General features: G+C 42.2%; 1 protein-coding gene across 6 annotated transcripts in view; it reads right to left on the reverse strand.

The window, feature by feature from the left end:
* Window positions 1–8,315: 8,315 nt before the first annotated feature.
* CABP5 (calcium binding protein 5) overlaps window positions 8,316–26,336 on the reverse strand; it is a 28,811-nt gene continuing 10,790 nt past the window's right edge. For 4 of the 6 annotated variants that reach the window (XM_075830830.1, XM_075830827.1, XM_075830831.1 and 1 more), the window contains 8 exons: window positions 25,133–25,282; window positions 23,978–24,008; window positions 23,199–23,342; window positions 22,565–22,674; window positions 22,055–22,202; window positions 12,636–12,649; window positions 11,893–11,969; window positions 8,316–10,695 (listed from right to left, as the gene is read on the reverse strand). In XM_075830830.1, coding sequence (XP_075686945.1) covers window positions 10,533–10,695; window positions 11,893–11,969; window positions 12,636–12,649; window positions 22,055–22,202; window positions 22,565–22,674; window positions 23,199–23,342; window positions 23,978–24,008; window positions 25,133–25,282 — 837 coding nt within the window. In that variant the 3' untranslated portion in view covers window positions 8,316–10,532. Of the gene's footprint in view, window positions 10,696–11,892; window positions 11,970–12,635; window positions 12,650–21,734; window positions 21,966–22,054; window positions 22,203–22,564; window positions 22,675–23,198; window positions 23,343–23,977; window positions 24,009–25,132; window positions 25,283–25,488; window positions 25,829–26,336 lie in introns of those variants that run through there. The other 2 variants (XM_075830832.1, XM_075830833.1) reach the window with 2 other exon arrangements.

Consider the following 26,336-nt stretch of genomic DNA (forward strand, 5'->3'; position numbering starts at 1 on the left):
CCCCTATATACAAGAATATAACTACTATAATACTGCCTCTATATACAAGAATATAACTACTATAATACTGCCCCCTATATACAAGAATATAACTACTATAATACTGCCTCTATATACAAGAATATAACTACTATAATACTGCCTCCTATATACAAGAATATAACTACTATAATACTGCCCCTATATACAAGAATATAACTAATATAATACTGCCCCCTATATACAAGAATATAACTACTATAATACTGCTCCTATATACAAGAATATAACTACTATAATACTGCTCCTATATACAAGAATATAACGACTATAATACTGCTCCTATATACAAGAATATAACGACTATAATACAGCTCCTATATACAAGAATATAACTACTATAATACTGCTCCTATATACAAGAATATAACTACTATAATACTGCCCCTATATACAAGAATATAACTATTATAATACTGCTCCTATATACAAGAATATAACTACTATAATACTGCTCCTATATACAAGAATATAACTACTATAATACTGCCCCCTATATACAAGAATATAACTACTATAATACTGCCTCTATATACAAGAATATAACTACTATAATACTGCCCCCTATATACAAGAATATAACTACTATAATACTGCCTCTATATACAAGAATATAACTACTATAATACTGCCCCTATATACAAGAATATAACTACTATAATACTGCCCCCTATATACAAGAATATAACTACTATAATACTGCCTCTATATACAAGAATATAACTACTATAATACTGCCCCTATATACAAGAATATAACTACTATAATACTGCTCCTATATACAAGAATATAACTACTATAATACTGCCCATATATACAAGAATATAACTACTATAATACTGCCCCTATATGCAAGAATATAACTACTATAATACTGCCCCCTATATACAAGAATATAACTACTATAATACTGCTCCCTATATACAAGACTATAACTACTATAATACTGCTCCTATATACAAGAATATAACTACTATAATACTGCCCCCTATATACAAGAATATAACTACTATAATACTGCCCCTATATACAAGAATATAACTATTATAATACTGCTCCTATATACAAGAATATAACTACTATAATACTGCTCCTATATACAAGAATATAACTACTATAATACTGCCCCTATATACAAGAATATAACTACTATAATACTGCTCCTATATACAAGAATATAACTACTATAATACTGCCCCTATATACAAGAATATAACTACTATAATACTGCTCCTATACACAAGAATATAACTACTATAATACTGCTTCTATATACAAGAATATAACTACTATAATACTGCCCCCTATATACAAGAATATAACTACTATAATACTGCCTCCTATATACAAGAATATAACTACTATAATACTGCTCACTATATACAAGAATATAACTACTATAATACTGCCCCCTACATACAAGAATATAACTACTATAATACTGCCCCTATATACAAGAATATAACTACTATAATACTGCCTCCTATATACAAGAATATAACTACTATAATACTGCCCCCTATATACAAGAATATAACTACTATAATACTACCCCTATATACAAGAATATAACTACTATAAGGCTGGGTTCACACGTGGCGGAATTTCACTTGAATTCCGCTGCGGACACTCCGCAGCGTTAATCCGCAGCGGAGCCGTTTCTGCATTGACTTCCACTTCTATTTAGAAGTGTTCGTTTAGACGATGCGTAAAATTCCGCTGCGGAGCATAGGCTGCGGAGCGGAATTTGGTGTCCGCAGCATGCTCTGTCTGTTGCGGAGCAGTGGCGGACTCATGGCGGAATTTCTCCATTGACTTCAATGGAGATTCTAATTTCCGCAATGAAGTCCGCAGCTGTCATGCACATGTTATGTGTGCTGCGGATGCGTCTTGCTTTTTTGACATGACATTTCTTCATTCTGGCTGGACCTATGTATTTCTAGGTCTACAGCCAGACTGAGGAAGTCAATGGGGCTCCCGTAATGACGGGAGCGTTGCTAGGAGACGTCTGTAAATAGTCACTGTCCAGGGTGCTGAAAGAGTTAAGCGATCGGCAGTAACTGTTTCTGCCCCCTGGACAGTGACTACCGATCACAATATATAGCAACCTGTAAAAAAATATAAGTTCATACTTACCGAGAACTCCCTGCTTCTGTCTCCAGTCCGGCCTCCCAGGATGACGTTTCAGTCTAAGTGACGGCTGCAGCCAATCACAGGCCAAGCACAGGCTGCAGCGGTCACATGGACTGGCGCGTCATCCAGGGAGGTAGGGCTGGATGCCGAAAGAGGGACGCGTCACCAAGACAACGGCCGGTAAGTATGAAATTCGTTTACTTTCACTAGGGAAAGTGCTGTCCCTTCTCTCTATCCTGCACTGATAGAGAGAAGGGAAGCACTTTTCCCGCAGTCCGCAGCAGCTAGTCCGCATCAATTTACTGCACATTTTGGGCAGATCCGCAGCCGTAATCCGCAACCCGGATTAGGTGCGGCATTGATGCGGACAGTTGCGGAGGAAATCCGCCACGTGTGGCCATGCCCTAATACTGCCCCTATATACAAGAATATAACTACTATAATACTGCTCCTATATACAAGAATATAACTACTATAATACTGCTCCTATATATAAGAATATAACTACTATAATACTGCCCCCTGAATACAATAATATAACTACTATAATACTGCCCCTATATACAAGAATATAACTACTATAATACTGCCCCCTATATACAAGAATATAACTACTATAATACTGCCCCCTATGTACAAGAATATAACTACTATAATACTGCCCCCTATATACAAGAATATAACTACTATAATACTGTCCCTATATACAAGAATATAACTACTATAATACTGCCCCTATATACAAGAATATAACTACTATAATACTGCCCCCTATATACAAGAATATAACTACTATAATACTGCCCCCTATATACAAGAATATAACTACTATAATACTGACCCCTATATACAAGAATATAACTACTATAATACTGCTCCTATATACAAGAATATAACTACTATAATACTGCCCATATATACAAGAATATAACTACTATAATACTGCCCCAATATACAAGAATATAACTACTATAATACTGCTCCCTATATACAAGAATATAACTACTATAATACTGCCCCCTATATACAAGAATATAACTACTATAATACTGCCACTATATACAAGAATATAACTACTATAATACTGTCCCCTATATACAAGAATATAACTACTATAATACTGCCCCTATATACAAGAATATAACTACTATAATACTGCTCCCTATATACAAGAATATAACTACTATAATACTGCTATATACAAGAATATAACTACTATAATACTGCTCCTATATACAAGAATATAACTACTATAATACTGCCCCTATATACAAGAATATAACTACTGTAATACTGCTCCTATATACAAGAATATAACTACTATAATACTGTCCGTATATACAAGAATATAACTACTATAATACTGCTCCTATATACAAGAATATAACTACTATAATACTGCCCCTATATACAAGAATATAACTACTATAATACTACCCCCTATATACAAGAATATAACTACTATAATACTGCTCCTATATACAAGAATATAACTACTATAATACTGCCCCCTATGTACAAGAATATAACTACTATAATACTGTCCCTATATACAAGAATATAACTACTAAAATACTGCCCCCTATATACAAGAATATAACTACTATAATACTGACCCCTATATGCAAGAATATAACTACTATAATACTGACCCCTATGTATAAGAATATAACTACTATAATACTGACCCCTATGTACAAGAATATAACTACTATAATACTGTCCCTATGTACAAGAATATAACTACTATAATACTGACCCCTATGTACAAGAATATAACTACTATAATACTGACCCCTATGTACAAGAATATAACTACTATAATACTGACCCCTATGTACAAGAATATAACTACTATAATATTGCCCCTATATACAAGAATATAACTACTATAATAATGCTCCTATATACAAGAATATAACTACTATAATACTGCCCCCTATGTACAAGAATATAACTACTATATTACTGCCCTCTATATACAAGAATATAACTACTATAGAACTGCCTCCTATATACAAGAATATAACTACTATAATACTGCCCCCTATGTACAAGAATATAACTACTATATTACTGCCCTCTATATACAAGAATATAACTACTATAATAATGCTCCTATATACAAGAATATAACTACTATAATACTGCCCCCTATGTACAAGAATATAACTACTATAATACTGTCCCTATGTACAAGAATATAACTACTATAATACTGCCCCCTATATACAAGAATATAACTACTATAATACTGTCCTCTATATACAAGAATATAACTACTATAATACTGCCCCTATATACAAGAATATAACTACTATAATACTGCTCCCTATATACAAGAATATAACTACTATAATACTGCTATATACAAGAATATAACTACTATAATACTGCCCCTATATACAAGAATATAACTACTATAATACTGCTCCCTATATACAAGAATATAACTACTATAATACTGCTCCCTATACACAAGAATATAACTACTATAATACTGACCCCTATATACAAGAATATAACTACTATAATACTGACCCCTATATACAATAATATAAATACTATAATACTGCCCCCTATGTACAAGAATATAACTACTATAATACTGTCCCTATATACAAGAATACAACTACTATAATACTGCCCCCTATATACAAGAATATAACTACTATAATACTGCCCCTATATACAAGAATATAACTCCTATAATACTGCCCCTATATACAACTCCTATAATACTGCCCCCTATATACAAAAATATAACTACTATAAATCTGCCCCCTATATATAAGAATATAACTACTATAATACTGCCCCTATATACAAGAATATAACTACTATAATACTGCCCCTATATACAAGAATATAACTACTATAATACTGCCCCTATATACAAGAATATAACTACTATAATACTGCCCCTATATACAAGAATATAACTACTATAATACTGCTCCTATATACAAGAATATAACTACTATAATACTGCCCCTATATACAAGAATATAACTACTATAATACTGCCCCTATATACAAGAATATAACTACTATAATACTGCCCCTATATACAAGAATATAACTACTATAATACTGCCCCTATATACAAGAATATAACTACTATAATACTGCCCCTATATACAAGAATATAACTACTATAATACTGCTCCTATATACAAGAATATAACTACTATAATACTGCCCCTATATACAAGAATATAACTACTATAATACTGCTCCTATATACAAGAATATAACTACTATAATACTGCCTCTATATACAAGAATATAACTACTATAATACTGCCCCTATATACAAGAATATAACTACTATAATACTGCTCCTATATACAAGAATATAATTACTATAATACTGCCCCTATATACAAGAATATAACTACTATAATACTGCCCCTATATACAAGAATATAACTACTATAATACTGCCCCTATATACAAGAATATAACTACTATAATACTGCCCCTATATACAAGAATATAACTACTATAATACTGCCCCTATATACAAGAATATAACTACTATAATACTGCCCCTATATACAAGAATATAACTACTATAATACTGCACCTATATACAAGAATATAACGGCTATAATACTGCCCCTATATACAAGAATATAACTACTATAATACTGCTCCCCTATATACAAGAATATAATTACTATAATACTGCCCCTATATACAAGAATATAACTACTATAACACTGCCCCCTATATATAAGAATATAACTACTATAATACTGCCCCTATATACTAGAATATAACTACTATAATACTGCTCCTATATACAAGAATATAAAACTACTATAATACTGCTCCTATATACAAGAATATAACTACTATAATACTGCCCCTATATACAAGAATATAACTACTATAATACTACCCCCTATATACAAGAATATAACTACTATAATACTGCCCCTATATACAAGAATATAACTACTATAATACTGCCCCCTATGTACAAGAATATAACTACTAAAATACTGCCCCCTATATACAAGAATATAACTACTATAATACTGACCCCTATATGCAAGAATATAACTACTATAATACTGACCCCTATGTACAAGAATATAACTACTATAATACTGACCCCTATGTACAAGAATATAACTACTATAATACTGTCCCTATGTACAAGAATATAACTACTATAATACTGACCCCTATGTACAAGAATATAACTACTATAATACTGACCCCTATGTACAAGAATATAACTACTATAATACTGCCCCTATATACAAGAATATAACTACTATATTACTGCCCTCTATATACAAGAATATAACTACTATAATAATGCTCCTATATACAAGAATATAACTACTATAATACTGCCCCCTATGTACAAGAATATAACTACTATAATACTGTCCCTATGTACAAGAATATAACTACTATAATACTGCCCCCTATATACAAGAATATAACTACTATAATACTGCTCCTATATACAAGAATATAACTACTATAATACTGCCCCTATATACAAGAATAGAACTACTATAATACTGCCCCCATATACAAGAATATAACTACTGTAATACTGCCCCCTATATACAAGAATATAACTACTATAATACTGCCCCCTATATACAAGAATATAACTACTATAATACTGCCCCCTATATACAAGAATATAACTACTATAATACTGCCCCTATATACAAGAGTATAACTACTATAATACTGCCCCTATATACAAGAATATAACTACTATAATACTGCTCCTATATACAAGAATATAACTACTATAATACTGCCCCCTATATACAAGAATATAACTACTATAATACTGCCCCTATATACAAGAATATAACTACTATAATACTGCCCCCTATGGGTAAAAATATGGAGCTGAACAAGGTGGAGAGTTTTTCCTCAGTGCTGTGTGTGGGGATTATGGCACAATCTACAGGGGGGGGCTGTATGTGTCACCCAGGGGAGGGAGGCATTATACTGTGTAGGGGCACTACAGGGGGCATAATACTGTGTACTTGAAGGGGTTATAATATATGAAATTATTAAATATTATTATACTATATGGGGCAGCTACGGGGGCATTATGCTGTGTATGGAGCAATATACTGCGTAGGGGGCACTATAAAGGGAATTATACTTGGGGGGGGATTATACTTTTTTATGGGGCATTTTTTTATGATGGGGTGGGGCGCCGAAAGAATTTCACACGGGGCGCCATCTATCCTACGGCCGGCCCTGACCACAGGTCTATTGCCCCATCTCCAGTTTAACCCTCTCCTGAACAATGAGCCTTCGTACTGGTAATGCAGATTGGCAGGGGCGGGCAGCACCCGTCCGCCCGTATCGATCCGCTGCTGCTGCTGATAATAATGACCTTTAAAATGGGAAGTGCTTGTCAAACAAGATTGTCTAATACTCCCTGTCCATCTCAGAAGTAATAAAATCAGGGCAGGGCAATAAGCAAATATTTACCCCCCATGTGAACGCAGTGCAGCAAAATCCAGTGTGCAACATTACCTCTAGACACCAGTATCTCGTACAGATTCTAAAGCTTTTACTCAAGTCACAGCCAAAGCTGCATTTAGAAATCTTCTGGTTTCCGGTTCCTAGAGAGCAATGCATTGTGGGAGCTTAGATGACAGTTACACAGTAGAAGCTAGGCCATGAGGTCACATGACTGACAGCAGGTGGAGCCAAACCACCGTTTAATTCCCAGGGCGGCCAGCAGAATTGTGAATGCAGCTCTGGAAACAGCTTGAATAGAAAACACTGTGTAATTCAAGATCTGTTATTTGTGCAGAGTTAATCTGTGATCCATTAGTGCTGTCTGAAGGGGCTTATTATAAATTCACATACACTCCAGGGTCCTTACTATAACCTGGGGGTAAAATTCTGTAGGCTTCAGAGCTGAAATCTGCTGCACTTTTTTGTCCAGATTTTTGATTTTTTTTAGCCCAAATTAGGTATAAAGCTCCACCCCATTTCTAGTCCCTAAATCTAATTAATGCCCCTGTTTATGCAAATCTACACAAGCTCCACCTCTTTGTGGTCCCATTTAATTATCTATTGGACATCCAGCCGCTGCAGTAACAAAAATTGCCCCAAAACACAACAGAAACTGATGAGTATTACTGATGTATAACATTTTATTATCAGCGCTTTATATCAGAAATTAAGTGATTACAATCATTATACGTAAAACTAAGTGCAATAAGAGCAATAATAATAATACTATTGTACAATCATCACATGACAGCCCCTGCCGGTTCAGTGTCTTATACAGCGATCTAGGAACTGACCCAGAATGCACTGCAACTAAAAGTATTGCATTATATGAGCTCAGCTAAGCTGTCAGGGGTGTGTCTGACAACAAGCATGCTGACTGTTTCCAATAACAACCAGCAGAATAGTCAATGCAGCTCTACTAGTAATGTAATACAAACACCAGGCCTATAGAGAACACAAAAAGTATAAAATATCCGCTGTGTAATTAGGTATAAGCCGCTACTTTATGTTATCAACCGCTAATAAAAACATGGCTGCCGATCAAAGAAAAAAACGGCATAAACATGCGAACGCCGCCCCCTACGTGTTCATCATCTCTTTTGATAAAGTCAGCGATAAAGTGACGTGAGACATTTATAGGTAAGAATATATTTAGGATGTTTTTTTCTTCTTTTTTTTTCGATTTTAGGTCTTATTCTAAAATTGTGCAAAATCTATTATTTTTTTTTCCTTTTTTTGCAAGAATTTGCTAAAGTGCTAATAATTGTACTTCCAATTTGACCTACGATGGACGGACAGATTGTTGTGGGAATCTTAATGAGAATTTCAGATTTAAACACCCAAAACGTGCCAATCAGACATGGTGGGGGGCCAACTGCAGAGACTTTCACTTGTCCTGTGGAGGAGGGGTCCCAGTCCATTCCCTTAGTAGTCGGACCCTCACCGATCAGACTGGCAGGTTTTCTAATTGGAAAACCCCATCAAACTAACAACAAACATTGGAATGATATACATGGTGCCAGGGAGCATCAAAGGCAAAATGACGCCCGTAGCTCTTTCCCGCGCCGGCCAATGATTGGTCCACCCACCACTGTTGACCCCAAAACCCTGTTTGGTGCCTTTTCTCTGCAGCCACATCAACTGAGGAGACGTCTTGTCAGGGAAGGAGCAAAGTCTCTGCAGTGGCAGAACAGTCAGGGCAAAACAGCGGGTACTACCGTCAAAAAAAGGGGGCCTGCCGCCTCTGTCCACCGCCAGTGCCCATAGCCGATTTGGAGAAAGGAACAGGTCCCATTATATTGCAGGGTCCATTCTCTTCTACAAAGTAACTTACACTGGGGCCCTTCTGACGCTGCCTAGTGCCTACCTACCCCTCCACAAAGCCCCTGTCAGGGTGCGTGTCCCCCCTGGCCTCACTCCTGCACCTTTCTTCTCTCTTAGCCCCCCCTCTACAGAGCTTTGCCACCTAGTTTCTCCTCCTTGACAGTGCCCCTGCCCACCTACTGTTTCCACCCTGCCCCTTCACAGAGCCACTGCCGGTTTGCGTCTTAACCCTTGTCTACCTCCCGACAGTTTCCATAGTCACCCCTGGTAATGGGGGAGGCCCGACGCTGTAACTGCACATGGCCCAGAATGTTTTGATGGCGGCCCTGATGACAGTATAGCTTAGGAGAGTCTTCCTTTTCAGCTTGTCAGGGAAGGAGCGGAGCCTCGGCAGGAACATGGCAGTATAGCGGAGGAGACGCCTTCTCAGCTTTTTAGGATTGTCAAATAAGAAATGACTATATATGGTCAGGTGTCAGAGGGGGGAGGAGTCCAGAGGCCGTCCCCCAACCAGCACAGATAAGCAGCAACACCAAGGGGGACACAGGGAAGAAAAAGATGATGGAAGGATTTCTGTGCAGAGAAACAGGTATTTTTCAGCAACAAGTTATAATACCAACGTTCTTATCTGCGCTTGTACTATTGTTTCATAGTCGGAGGGTCACCTTAAGATCTGTACAACAGTAGCCACATTGTGCCATCGTCTTCCTCCCTGCATGAAGTACATAAGGGGACCTAATCCAGGAGAGAGCTGATCATTCATGGAAACCAGTATCCCCTGTACCCCAATATACTGCACTGATCATCAAAGATCGGAACCAGACAGTAGGAGTGGGGGAGGGGAATGTAAAAATGGGATTTTGTAGTCTGTGTAGTCCGGGATCAACTAAATCCAAGGGGATGGAGGGGGGGGGGCAGAGGTTACATTAAAAAACTGCATGTCATTAGGGTCATTTTGTCTGTAGTTTGGGGAGGCCGTAAAAGTGCAAATATGTCCAAGGTTCAATTGGAAGTGATCAGAGAGGGAAGCTCAGACCATGTCGTCCTGTTGAGGGGCCCGGTAGAGGCTGCCAAGAGGAATCCCGGCCCCGCACATGCTCAGAAGACGGATGAAGCAGTTGTCTCTCGGATCGGTTTGGCCATCTGCCTCCTTCTCCTTTGTCGGAAACAACATATGGACTATGAGACAAAAAGAAAAGATCAGCGGCACCAACCACATCCCAACACAGGGGCTTATACTATAGGTAACATTAGCTAGTCTGTGGCTATATTTACACACCAGTCACACCCAAAGCAGTATCCAAAATTCTGCTGTTTTATTCAGTGCAGCTCTAATAGTAATCTAATACAAACACCAGGCCTATAGAGAATAAAGATAAAATATCCGCTGTGTAATTAGGTATAAGCCGCTACTTTATGTTATCAACCGCTGATAAAAACATGGCTGCCGATCAAAGAAAAAAACGGCATAACTAAACCTGCCGTCTACTAGTAAGGGTATGTTCACACGACCTATTTTCAGCCGTTTTAAAAAACGCCTAATAAAGAGACGCGCAGGTCACTTCTTGAGCCGTTTTTGGAGCCGTTTTTTCATGGACTCAATAGAAAAAAAGCTCCAAAAACGGCGCAAAAAGCGCTAGTGTGTTCGCTCTCGGTATCACGGTGCCTTCCTGGCTGGTTCAAAGTCCATACAGAACATGCTGTGCTGCAGTGCATTGTGGGAGTTGTGGTGTTTATACCAGGTACTGCACAGCAGTCTGGTTAGGCTCTGTTCACACAGCATGTATTCGATGCGTTTTTCGGCGCATTTTATGTGCCAAAAAAGGCGTCAAAGATGCTTGATTTAAGCTTCCCATCAACATGAATGGGAAAACACGCCGTTAGTGCACAGGATGCGTTTTTTTAGGCGCCCGCGTTTAAAAAAAACAAAACGCATCATGTAAGAAAAAAAGCGTTGGGTCAATCCAAAAACGCACCTAATTCCCATAGTCAATGGGAGTCCTAATTACGTGGCCAAAAAAATGCACCAAAAGCGCGCACAAAACGCGTCAAACGGCCGTAGTATAAAAAGCACTTTACAAAAACACTAGTGTTTTTGACACGTTTGCACAGCGGGTTTTTTTAGCGCCGTGTGAACAAAGCCTTATGTAGAAATGATAACAGCATGTCCCAGAATGCAGTGCATTATACTACGCTTTAAAAGGAGCACTCCAGGCAAAACTGATACACTGTCACGCCTACTGCAGGGGCGGAGCCTGACACAGGACTCTATTTGGTGTTCTTAGAATCCCGGGACAATGTATCAGTTTTGCTCGGAGTGTTCCTTTACGTGTCCTCCGAAGCTTATTATACTGAATATGGAAGCAGCGCACTCACCCACAGCTCTGACGCATTTTCCTGCGTATTGGATGGGCCACAAAGCGACGTAAATGATGCCGTCCATAACTGATCTGCTGCAAAACCAAGAACAATATGCTTGTAAGTCCCATTACAGCGCGACACCGACGTGCCAGGGTTGTTGTTAGAACAGGAAACTGATTGTGGTCATGGCCGTCCTCGCCCGAGTACAGCGGGAGGCTGTATGGTCCCTTATAAGTCGCCCTATAATTCTCCGAACCGGGGTACAACTTTCATCTGTCACAGGTCAATGAGGAAGCCCGAGCCTCAGATTTGCCCCACTTGTGACCCCTCTCGGCACTTCTGATTGCACCCCAAGAGGATCTTGTCGTGGGTAAAGATGCACCCACCATCATCTAATCATGAGGGCGTCGTATAGGTGACCCAACACTACGGGGTCTGTCACATAATCCAGTCACTGACCGACTAATAGGGTACCAGGGTATAGTGATGGCAATAGCATAGATCTGGAGATAGGTGATCATGAGGGAGGGAGCATGTTGTCTGAACTGGCTGATAACAGGGAGCAATAGACTGTATCCCCCTTTCATACAATCAGCCACTGCCTGCCCTGAAATGGCTGACAACAGGGGACAATAGATTGTATTCAACTGCACAGCAGATAGAGAGATGTTAGACTATGGGGTCAGAACGTTTTGTCGCTGATAAAGTTACTGGTGATCGCAGAGGTCGCTCAGATTTAGAGTATAAGCGGCACTTACCGTCCGGGGTCCTGCTGTAGTCACAGAGGAAGAAATTAAAGGTCCGGAGACGAGCGTCACAAAGATAGAGAAATAAAAAGAAAGGGAGAGAGAGAGGAAGTTTATATAGAGACGTCGTCACATTTAAAGGGCCACTGACAGACCATAAATCACACCCAGCAGGCTGCACCCACGTGTTTTACTACAAATGCAAAGTAAAACTCTCCGGACTAGAACCACCCAGTACTGCTGTGTATGGACCATAGAGAGCAACACCACCTCCTGCTACCAGGTTACAGCGTACTGTCACTTTAAATGAATTTATCATCACAAAAACACAGGAACCGAGAGAAATTCCCTCTTGGATTAAAAAGTCACATGAAAATAGGAGTCACTGAGATATCACTAACAAACGCCTTTCCTGTGCTCATAGGAGTGGTCACCCAGCTTTCCACAGAGCCTGAATGGATAAATCAATCTCCATCACTATGTAAACTTAATATCCAAGCTGCTCCCCCTCTTCTACTACATTGCCTGTGTCAGTCTTCACCGTAGTTTTGGCATTCTATTCATAAACCAGGATTAGAGGCCACCTGCATATATAGGATACAGAATTATCTAGAACTTTCCGTCAGTCTTCGGCACTAGGTAAATCGGATATTTGAGACACGTTCGGCTTCTCCGGTGGCCAGAAGACTCGCACGTTACTACAACAATGCAAGTTCTTGGAAAGCGTAACTTAAAGTACAAGCGAATATTGAAAAGTGCAAGAATGAAAAAACAATTGTGTGACTGCAGCAAATGATCAGCAGTGGTCACAGTGCACTCATCCAATACCTGAGAGGTGACAGCAAAGCAGCGAAATAAACACTCATCCAATACCTAAGAGGTGACAGCAAAACAGCGCAATGAACACTCATCCAATACCTGAGAGGTGACAGCAAAGCAGCGAAATGAACATTCATCCAATACCTGAGAGGTGACAGCAAAGCAGCACAATGAACACTCATCCAATACCTGAGAGGTGACAGCAAAACAGCGCAATGAACATTCATCCAATACCTGAGAGGTGACAGCAAAGCAGCGCAATGAACATTCATCCAATACCTGAGAGGTGACAGCAAAGCAGCACAATGAACACTCATCCAATACCTGAGAGGTGACAGCAAAACAGCGCAATGAACATTCATCCAATACCTGAGAGGTGACAGCAAAGCAGCGCAATGAACATTCATCCAATACCTGAGAGGTGACAGCAAAGCAGCGCAATGAACATTCATCCAATACCTGAGAGGTGACAGCAAAGCAGCACAATGAACACTCATCCAATACCTGAGAGGTGACAGCAAAGCAGCGCAATGGACATTCATCCAATACCTGAGAGGTGACAGCAAAGCAGCGCAATGGACATTCATCCAATACCTGAGAGGTGACAGCAAAGCAGCGCAATGAACATTCATCCAATACCTGAGAGGTGACAGCAAAGCAGCGCAATGAACACTCATCCAATACCTGAGAGGTGACAGCAAAGCAGCGCAATGAACAATCATCCAATACCTGAGAGGTGACAGCAAAGCAGCGCAATGAACATTCATCCAATACCTGAGAGGTGACAGCAAAGCAGCGCAATGAACACTCATCCAATACTTGAGAGGTGACAGCAAAGCAGCGCAATGAACAATCATCCAATACCTGAGAGGTGACAGCAAAACAGCGCAATGAACACTCATCCAATACCTGAGAGGTGACAGCAAAACAGCGCAATGAACACTCATCCAATACCTGAGAGGCGACAGAAAAAAAAGCGCAATAAACACTCATCCAATACCTGAGAGGCGACAGCAAAACAGCGCAATGAACACTCATCCAATACCTGAGAGGCGACAGCAAAACAGCGCAATGAACACTCATCCTATACCTGAGAGGTGACAGCAAAACAGCGCAATGAACACTCATCCTATACCTGAGAGGTGACCGTGGTCCAGTGCAGACTCACACCCCACAGGTCCTACTGTGCCTGCTCACCCAGCAGATTATCAGGCCGCAGGATAAGCCCCAGTAGGTATCGCTCCTCTCTGTGGCCACGCACTGTTACCTATTTCACTCTGTTCACTACACTTTAACACAAAAGTCAGCGCCCCCTCCCCCCAGCCCTGTAACATCCTCTGTGTATTTACCAATACCACGCTTCCCGTGTCACCGGCATATACTGCGCCACGTATTTATACAGCCATAAAAAACATTCCCAGAATGCTCAGCATAGAAAAGGTGACATTTGCAGGTGGTAACCCCTTAATGCTCACGACAGATGTAGCAGAGCTTAATTTGTACATTGTGATAGCTATGAGTACAGATAATGTAGTAGATATTACCTACAGTCCTATGTAACACCACAGATAACACAGTGATAACTCTCTGAGTACAGATAATGTAGTAGACGTTACCTGCAGTCCTATGTAACACCACAGATAACACAGTGATAACTCTCTGAGTACAGATAATGTAGTAGATGTCACCTGCAGTCCTATGTAACACCACAGATAACACAGTGATAACTCTCTGAGTACAGATAATGTAGTAGATGCTACCTGCAGTCCTATGTAACACCACAGATAACACAGTGATAACTCTCTGAGTACAGATAATGTAGTAGACGTTACCTGCAGTCCTATGTAACACCACAGATAACACAGTGATAACTCTCTGATTACAGATAATGTAGTAGATGTTACCTGCAGTCCTATGTAACACCACAGATAACACAGTGATAACTCTCTGAGTACAGATAATGTAGTAGATGTTACCTGCAGTCCTATGCAACACCACAGGTAACACAGTGATATCTCTCTGAGTACAGATAATGTAGTAGATGTTACCTGCAGTCCTATGTAACACCACAGATAACACAGTGATAACTCTCTGAGTACAGATAATGTATAGTAGATGTTACCTGTAGTCCTATGTAACACCACAGATAACACAGTGATAACTCTCTGAGTACAGATAATGTAGTGGATGTTACCTGCAGTCCTATGTAACACCACAGATAACACAGTGTTTGCTCTCTGAGTACTGATAATGTAGTAGATGTTACCTGCAGTCCTATGTAACACCACAGATAACACAGTGATAACTCTCTGATTACAGATAATGTAGTAGATGTTACCTGCAGTCCTATGTAACACCACAGATAACACACAGTAATAGCTCTTGGCACGGCTTTGCTGTGCTCGTGGAAACAAAAACACACATTTTGCCCGCAATATGTGAATCCAGTCTACAGCAATGCGTTTTCTTAAGCCAACACCAGAATTGGGTCCAGGAGAGCAGACCCATGAAGCCTGACTTTATATATTTCTTCTGTTTAGGTTCCGTTCCTGGTTTCGGCTTAAAAAAACCGCATGCCAAATCTACACTGTGGGAACCCGGCCTAAGGGTCTATTTACACGTTGCGGTTGAGTTGTTGTTAGAACCACGTGCATTTTTACCGCGGTTTGGTACGTTTTCTAAGTGGCTGTGTTGTTTTTTTTTATGCAGCTCTAACTGCACCTCTATGTGTGAACGGTCCCTTTGGATTTAGACCACCGGATACACTGGACATACGGTAGGTTATTTTGCTTTACTGCTACGTTTACTTACAGATGTGAGGTTCTTCGTGCACATTTTTCTCAAACTGGGTGAGCCCACCCGCCACGACAAGGCAACCTCAGTGGATCCCTAATCTAAAAAAAAAAAACAACGGTCTCCTGGGCTTAAGCCTAAGCATAAAGTCAGGGTAGGTAAGAACCGGCTCTAATTAAAAACACACTTGGGCAGAACGGGAGGAGCGCACGACCGAAATAGAGGCAGTCACCGCCCGCATATGTACGACACAAAAACACTAAAAAGATGCTGAGGAGCAAGTGCAGAAAAGTCACCAACGCTGCTGACTCCATAACTGCAGAGTACAGACCTCGTCACATCCGCACACTGTGCCCGGGAGCTTCATGGCATGGGGGGCCGAGCGGCTGCATGCTACATCACCAAGCATAACGCCAAGCGTCAGATGGAGGGGGGTAAAGCTGGCGCCACTGGACTCTGGAGCAGCGGTGAGTGTTCTGTGGCGTGACGCTTCTCTATCTGGCGTCTGATGGACGAGTCTGAGTTTGGTGAATGGCCGGAGAACGTTACCCGCCTGACTCATCCCGCAAAAAACAAGCCCTCACACGACTACGGAGAAATAAAAAGCGTGGTCATTAAGACCCAAAATCGCCTGCTCAGTAAAGGGTTAATACGTAGAATATATTCATTCCCGTCCGTACATTCCTGTATATCAGCGGTGTTTCCTGACTAACATTACTCCGGAGGCAAAGCACGGGAAGCGAAGCCAGAACCAGAGCAGCGGACCCCCCTCTAATAACTCAGAATTCCCTAATAGGTGATATGAAAGTTGGTATTCGAGTCAGAGCTGGTCTCCTACTCCAGTCACACCCAAAGCTGCATGCACAATTCTTCCTACTGTTATCCCAATAGCTCTCAAGCTGCAGGAACCCCCATGTCCGTGCTGCCCTGTGCAGTTTGGGTATTTGTAGAGTGCATTCTCTGCTGTATTGTGATGTGGGAGATGTAGAGGTTGTAGTAAGCGACGTGCAGCAGTCAGCAATGAATGCGGCTGATTGCAGTGCATTATGGGAGCTCAGATAAGTGGTGAGAGTTGTGTCTGTCGGCATAGTGCTGATGGAGTCGATTGCGCCTGCCAGCAAAACTGTGAAGGCAGCTTTGGATGTGACCAGAGTACATTAGAATCCATCTGGTCATCCTGATGAAGTTGCAACTGATTTTAAAAACGTATTGTGAAATGGATGATGTAACCGTCCTCTCCGCTCTTCAGCTGGTAGTGGAGGTTCCTGTGATGGGGGCTGGTAGTCGGGGCGCGGCGGATTCTTAGATATTAACTGCTGATCACGCGGCGTGTTAAACATTGAGCCGCACCGTGTGAGACGTAAAACATAATGTACCATGGAGGTCACCGGACTATCTATGTCACCCGTGTGTAGGGCTCTTAAAGAGGAAGGACAAGCCAAATCTAATGGTTGCACTTTGCATTATCCATCTGGAATCACATCACGTCTCTCCTCCAGTCACATCCAGAGCTGCATTCGAAATTCTAATGTTATCCTGAGGTTGCAGGGTCTGTATTTAGGGGGTCTGGTCTGAGGTCTGTATTTGTTTAGGTAGTCGGGTCTATTAGTTTTGACTTGTTCCTTTCTCGCAGCCCCTCATTATACGACTAACTGAAGCAGATCCCAAAAATCTCAGAACAGCTGGATCCTAGGAAAGCTGGGTGGATACCCCTATGGATCAATGGCGGACATTACTGGTTGTCCCTCAGCATCTGTTACCTGTATAGGACAGGGCGGCGCACAGGGATGTAACTCTATATAACTATGAGGGGTTATGTGCCATTCAGGGTCTGTGGAAAGCTGGGTGACATGCTCTATGGACGGCTGAGCAGACACTTGAAGATATTCGGTATCAGACGTTTCGGTGAATCCTGACAAGGATGATGACCACAAGGCCGGCCGCTCGTCCGCCACATCTGTAGATAACCTACATAGTCCAGGCCAGGTGAGAGGGACGAGGGATGAGGGACAAGGGACGGGGGGACGAGGGACTTTATCTAAATGGAAAAATAGGTTAATATTTAATTCTCTGGGAGTAAATCCAGACCCCAATCATCGGGGGCGCGAGGTCTTCTCCATCTGTACGAGCGCGGCCTCAAATTATAAACAGGAAACGATATTTATGTGATCGCAACGAACATCATCCGCCGCCAGACACACACGACGTGCGGCACCACTGAGGCCGGGGGCCCCTTGTACCTCACGCCTCAGTTCCAGATAATCACTGGAGGGTATTGGAGTCTTCCATCATTTCTGAGGTATTACAGAAAGGCGACAACTACTACTGGCCACCAAAACAAAGCCAATAGGGGTTGTCACCCAGCTTTCCCTAGCCCCTGAATGACTGATAAATCTTCATCATCTGCAGTTACATCTTCTTCCCGCTCTGCGGATCTGTCCGTGTTCTATTCAGGGATCAGGAGGCTCAGGATGAGCGGTTTGATGCGGGCACGCTGCAGCACATTCAGACCCGGCATGTTGGAGATCTTATCAGTGCGTTTGTTTATTTGCTATAATTACTCCCCAGACTGCGAGACTCCTAATCCAGACAGCGCCAAGTTTCCAGAACCGTGAGGATCATTTATCATTTCCGCATCTCTCCATTACACCGCACGCATTATTATATCTCTACATGTCTGTGGTCATGTGACACAATAAGGCTGGATTTAGGCCGGATTCACACGAACGTGATTTGCGTCCGTGCAGCCCGTGTGGTTTTCACGCGGCTCACGCAGACCAATACAAGTCTATGGGGCAGTGCAGACCGTCCGCTGCGTAAAACTCACGACATGTTCTATATTTCGGCGTTTTTCGCGCATCACGCACCCATTGAAGTCAATGGGTGCGTGAAAATCACGCGCACCACACGGAAGCACTTCCATGGGACGCGCGTGATTCGCACAACAGCAGTAAAAGAATGAATGTAAACAGAAAAGCACCACGTGCTACAAACATACAAACGGAGTGTCATCCCCTCGCTCATTCGCTTCTCTGCATGTACATTATGGTTCATCTGCACATCCACATAATGCTGCTCTACACAGTGTTCCTCCACAGCCTCTGGCCACAAGAGCTTACAATCATATCCACAGATACACTTATAATAGCTTCGTCACTGTACAGGGGCATAGAAAATAACTGCTGGACTCCAGGGACTGGACATTATCCACTAGATCACCAGGGACTGGACATTATCCACTAGATCACCAGGGACTGGACATTATCCACTAGATCGCCAGGGACTGGACATTATCCACTAGATCACCAGGGACTGGACATTATCCACTAGATCGCCAGGGACTGGACATTATCCACTAGATCGCCAGGGACTGGACATTATCCACTAGATCGCCAGGGACTGGACATTATCCACTAGATCACCAGGGACTGGACATTATCCATTAGATCACCAGGGACTGGACATTATCCATTAGATCACCAGGGACTGGACATTATCCACTAGATCGCCAGGGACTGGACATTATCCATTAGATCACCAGGGACTGGACATTATCCACTAGATCGCCAGGGACTGGACATTATCCACTAGATCGCCAGGGACTGGACATTATCCACTAGATCACCAGGGACTGGACATTATCCACTAGATCACCAGGGACTGGACATTATCCACTAGATCACCAGGGACTGGACATTATCCATTAGATCACCAGGGACTGGACATTATCCACTAGATCACCAGGGACTGGACATTATCCACTAGATCACCAGGGACTGGACATTATCCACCAGATCGCCAGGGACTGGACATTATCCACCAGATCGCCAGGGACTGGACATTATCCACCAGATCACCAGGGACTGGACATTATCCACTAGATCGCCAGGGACTGGACATTATCCACTAGATCGCCAGGGACTGGACATTATCCACCAGATCGCCAGGGACTGGACATTATCCACCAGATCGCCAGGGACTGGACATTATCCACCAGATCGCCAGGGACTGGACATTATCCACCAGATCGCCAGGGACTGGACATTATCCACCAGATCGCCAGGGACTGGACATTATCCACTAGATCGCCAGGGACTGGACATTATCCACTAGATCGCCAGGGACTGAACATTATCCACTAGATCGCCAGGGACTTGAGATTATCCACTAGATCGACAAAGACTGGAAAGTATCCACTAGATCGCCAGGAACTGGACATTATCCACTAGATCACCAGATCATCAAGACATTATACACTAGATCGACAAAGACTGGACATTATCCACTAGATCTCCATGGTCTGGACATTATCCACTAGATCGCCAGACACTGGACATTATCCAATAGATCGCCAGACACTGGACATTGTCCACTAGATCACCAGAGACTGGACATTGTCCACTAGATCGCCAGGGACTGGACATTATCCACTAGATCGCCAGGGACTGGACATTATCCACTAGATCGCCAGGGACTGGATATTATCCACTAGATCGCCAGGGACTGGACATTATCCACTAGATCACCAGGGACTGGACATTATCCACTAGATCGCCAGGGACTGGACATTATCCACTAGATCGCCAGGGACTGGAAATTATCCACTAGATCGCCAGGGACTGGACATTATCCACTAGATCGCCAGGGACTGGTCATTGTCTACTAGATCGCCAGGGACTGGTCATTGTCCACTAATCCTTATTCACTAGAGGCCATTTGGACACTGCATGATGATAACTTCAAGAGATGACCCTTTACCCAACCCCACTTTGTAAATTTAAATCTGTATCTCACTCCCCTGTAAGCTTCGCCGCAGACGCTGCTGAATAAGCCATATGCCAAACTGCAGGCCCAGAACTGACAGAGAGTAAAACACTATGGATCCGAAAGGGTTAACGGAGCCTCCTCTTCCGACCCAGCTGCTGGGGCTGACTCCATAATCTGATTATATGTGGGGATGTGAATATATTAAACACTGCAAGGCTGGGACTAACATAGATCATGTGTTTCAGGCCTCAACAGTTTAGTGTTTGACAGATACTCCTTATACATCTGTTCTGTATTCCTTCCTCCATAGAGGACAATGACGAGAATATCAGTGCCATCAAGGATACCAACAGAACCAGTCAGACCATTAGTGTAATGCACTGGACAAGTCTGAGCATCACATTCAAGGTCCAGTATCAGGTCATGCATTGTGCCTGGATAGTTGGATCCCGTCGTTATAATGCTCACAGCAGCACAGGGTATTTCAGGTGATGGGCATGTTGATCTGGTGGGATTTCCTAGGCAGTAGGGACAAAATTCCAGTGGTCGAATGACTATAACACAAAGGTCAGGGCTCTGCTGCCATGGAGGAGGAAGTCTATGACAAGCAGCTGGCTGAGCCCTCTGCCCTGCACCGTCGTCAGACAACCAATTATTCCAATACACACCCGCTCTTTTGCACTTTTTTTTTGTCCCCCTCAGGATAAGCCTATTAAAAACACAGCTCAGGCGTAAGTTACAAAAGCAGAGCAGTTTATTTATTCACAGTAATATTGGGAGGGTGCAGGACTTATAAATAACACCAGGGGGCGCCTATTCATAGCTACATCTAAACATTAGACATAGTGGCTTGTAAAACTCTGTAAAATATATGGCAATTTTAAGGTAAGAATCGGGGTGTGCTTGATTTTCACAGGCTGAACGAAGACTTCAATTGTCAACGCGACATCATCCGCACAAACTCTGCGAGAGGGAAAAATAAGGGAGGTGAATTAAGCCGGACAGGTGGGGTGGGAGATGAAGTTTGAGGAACCTTGGAAACCTCTTCCTACCTTCAAAATCCACTGTGCCGTCCCCATTCAAATCCGCTTCCCTGACTACATCAGAGATCTCACTATGGGTCAATTTCTCTCCCAGGAGCCTTTGCATGGCCTGCTGAAGTTCATCTAATGTGATCTCGCCATCGCCATTAGCATCAAACTGTGAATATATTACAAAGATATTAATGACCTGTTTTTGGCTGTACCAGTTTTTAATATATTTGGCCACTATGGCATCCCGGAGTCTGAGGCCTAGAGAGGCAAAACACCAGGCTTTTTCATTGCAGACAATATAGATAACACCAACAGGGGCTGTCACCCAGTTTCCATAGACTTCAGAATGGCAAGTCTGTCTAGATATGCAATGGTACATCCCCCACTGCAGTGTAAATTGCCATTCAGGAGTCTAGAAAAGTTTGGGAGCAGCCTCAGTGGCCGCCGTATTGGTGGCTTTATGGTTGGTCACCCAGAATTCCCAGAAACAGATTAATTGTTGCAATTAACATTCTGCAAACCTCTCACCTCTTTGAAGGCGTCTCTTAGTTCCTTCACTCCGATCATCCCGGCCGTCTCTTCCAGCAGCTTCGGAGTCATCAGGTCAACAAAGTCCTGAAAGTCGACGCGACCGCCAACTGGATAAATAAGGGTGAGAATGGGAGATGGAGCCCGCACTGTAATGGACGGGGGGCGGGAATGTAACATCTCGTGGTATTTCCTAATCAAATAATTGCAGGAAACCTCTAACCTGAGATGAGTATTAGACCCTTCTCTGTACATGGTAAAAGCTTTGTGCTCTGCGCAGTTCCTGTTACAGTAGAGTTTCTACATTGCAGCAACTTGTGGCTTTTTTTTCCATGACACACATTTTCCCAAGACTAGCAAATGTGTCAGGCTCCTCCCCCTTGTGTTATTGCCCATTATTTACAGAGGTATCAGGTGGACACAAAGTTGTGACAATCCGAGCCCAAGGTGGAGAAGCTTTATATAATGACACCTATACTCTCTTTCAAGGGGAACATTAGTTTAACATGTGATGGAGCTTCCCTTTAAATCGCAATGTTAATAATTCACCTTTTCCTTCTCTTCGCTCATGGCATCTAGGAGACGTCTCCTGTCTTTCCTGTCTTATTGCCCACTGGTTTTCTGCAATACTTACGGTTCATGTTGATTTGCTGGGACAGTTCTATAAGTTCCATCTCGGTGGGCATGTAGCCCATGATTCTCATCAGGTTACCCAGGTCCTTGCAGGTGATGAAGCCATCCTTATCCTTGTCAAACTCCACAAAGGCATCGCGTAATTCTACAAATAGTGGTGGTAAAATCAGGCCAGAGAATGAACTCCATCTCCACCGAAGTGAAGAGTGAAATCTATTCCAAGTATAATATCAGCTTCATTTATGAACGACCCCCTTAACTTTGACCCTTAACGACGTGTTCTCAACTTAAACAATATCCAGGGGACGTGTCATAAATGTCTGATAGATGAAGGTCCCAGCTCTGGAACCCGCACTTTTCTCCAGGACAGAAGTCACCCGTCCTCCTCTCCCACCTCTGGCTGCCGCCTCCTGGCAGGGAATGAATCGAGATATGGCCGCACATGTGCACGGCCCTCACCTCTAATTCCTATTGGCCGAGCACGGCTTGATCGACTGATTCTGTAACTCCCATAAGAATAAATTGAGAAAGCCATGCACATGCGCGGCCACCTCTCCATTCACTCCCTGCCTGGTTGGCAGCCGACTCACCAGGTTGGATTGGGGTCTGGCACCAGCATCAATCAGACGTGGCACATCCCGTGGATTTTCACACAGTGCAGCTTTCTGTAATGCCGTGAGATATTTGGTGCCGTATATCTGCAGCAGCGGGAGACCCTGAGAACTGGTTGGCGACTACAAGGTTATCCATCCATTAATTCCGGCAATATTTGACTCTTACCTTCAATTTCATCAGTTCCCAGCTCCCGGTACTATAGAAAAAAAAAGAGATTACAGTATAAGACTTGAGGGTGGGGGAGGGTTGCAGGAAAAACATCATGTTTTTTACTCCAAATCCTTTATCAATGGTTGTTACGCTATACATTATGGATGTTTACATCTGCCTTGCACTGATAAACCCGGGGGTGAGACAAATTACTGCAATGCTCAGTCTAGACAGCTGCAGATATAAATGGTATTAGGGTAAGTGCAGATGTGGAAGAAATGACACAGATTTGTGGTGCGGATTCGGTAGTTTACAGAACAATAGACGTAGATGCAGCTTTTAAAACCCCATCCACACGTTGCGGAAAAATTAGGTGCAGAAATAGAAGTATGCTGAGAAATAAAAGAATAACAAAATAATGAAAATAATAAAAATGAAAACAAAATAATAATGCAAATAAGGAAAGATAAAATGTGTGATAATAATTGGAATCTCATCATCATCATCATCATCATGCGGAGATCTACCCTCTAAAACATGTGCGGAACAATGTGTTGTTGCTTCTATTGCAATGCAGCCCAGAATGATGTATATATTTTGTAAATGCTACACAGACACAACGTCGCCCATGAGTCGCAGTAAAACCACAACATAAAGCGCTTGCGCCAGCACCGCCACGTTTTACTATGGGTCAAAAGAGTTCTAGTCGGACTATTTAAAATAGTCCCAAGGTCGATTGCGACGGTTCCATAGGTAAACATTGAAAGCGTGACGTAATCGCTCATTTACTGCATGCTGAAAATACAGCGACTGCTTAGCCGTGCTCTGCTTCTCTTTAGATAAAACGTTTCCTAATTTGAGGATATAATGGCACAATGCTGGTAATATTTTCTAAAGTAATTGCTTCATTTTTCTCCTCATTTAAAAAACCAGAGGGCGCATGCAATGGAGAACGAATGAGACGGTCATAGACCTACCAGGTAATGTGCATGCACTGCAGATGTAGCAGAGAGGTCAGTGTCATATCAGAGAATAAACCATGCAGATCAAATGAGCTAGATGACAAATTCAGCTCTGCTACATCTGTATCTACACAACACACAATAGATGCAGCTCATGTAGAATATGGGAAGTCTATATGGATGCCGGCCAACCGACTTGTGTGCTTACCCCTTGCTTTTCTGCAATGCCCTTACGTAGAAAGATACAGGCTGGACCAAGTCCCTGCATGCCAGAGCCAAGCGTTATAACGTTGTAGCGCTCTAATGCCAAATCTTGATCCGTTACTGCAAGTTTCCGTCGGAACCGCGACACCGCTCCCTGATAATCAAGAGAAATGATACATTATATCTGTGCCAGCAACCCTGTTAGTTATCTGTCTGTATACATATAATTCCTCTATCTATCTATCTATCTATCTATCTATCTATCTATCTATCTATCTATCTCATATCTGTCTGTCTGTCTATCCATCTATCTATCACTTTACACCTTCCCTTCGCCATTACATAGTTTTGGGCACGCACCTTTCTGTAGAAGGTGACACTTCTCCCCTATAAGGAGGAATCAAACCAGGCCAAAAGAAAAATCAGAAATGATAATATCTGATTCTCTAGGAACAAAGGACTAGGACCAGGTACAGAAGAAAAAGGATTCGGGATCAGAGACGAGGGAGGGTTACAACTTATTATATGAAGAGAAGGAAGTGAGACGTGACGGAGGAGGATGAGGACGGACTCCACTATTAAATGATGAACAGAAAAAGATGTTGCAATAAGGAGGCAGCTGAGACGAGGAGCTCGTAGAGGACGGACGCTGGAGATGGATTGTGCTGGTATCAGAGATGATCTGAGAGGGGATAATACAGATTATATCACATGTCTCCTCTCTGACTCCGCAGAACATCTGCTTTATTAATAGTCCCCCGACCCTCCCCCCCGACATCTGTTCCGTCAGCTCTGGATACAGGTTTCGCTGGGTACCCGGCGCTCATCCATCTCAGCAAGTGATTACCAAAACTCCACATGAATGTCTCCAAACATCACAGCAGAGGTCACATGCTGGTCCTGAGTCTCATCATTATTCAATCATTTATAGGAATTGTGTGTTCTTAAAGGGTAACTCCATCCAATATGCAGAATCCTGCTATTAGTTTGATGGCTTATCCTTGGTTCGCCAGTGCCACCATTGTACGATCAATCGATCAGACACGGACATATGAGAGGTGGTCACAGCCTCACTGGTAACAACACACAGTCCACAGCTTATAATAGAGCACCAGCATTATAAGAGGAGCGGCTGATATCAGTCACACATATGATGTAATGTCTCTGGAGGATATAATAGTGCTGGAGTGTTATAAGAGGAGCGGCTG

The sequence above is a fragment of the Rhinoderma darwinii genome, chromosome 6, assembly GCF_050947455.1.
Source record: "Rhinoderma darwinii isolate aRhiDar2 chromosome 6, aRhiDar2.hap1, whole genome shotgun sequence".
Classification (NCBI taxonomy): Eukaryota; Metazoa; Chordata; class Amphibia; order Anura; family Rhinodermatidae; genus Rhinoderma; species Rhinoderma darwinii.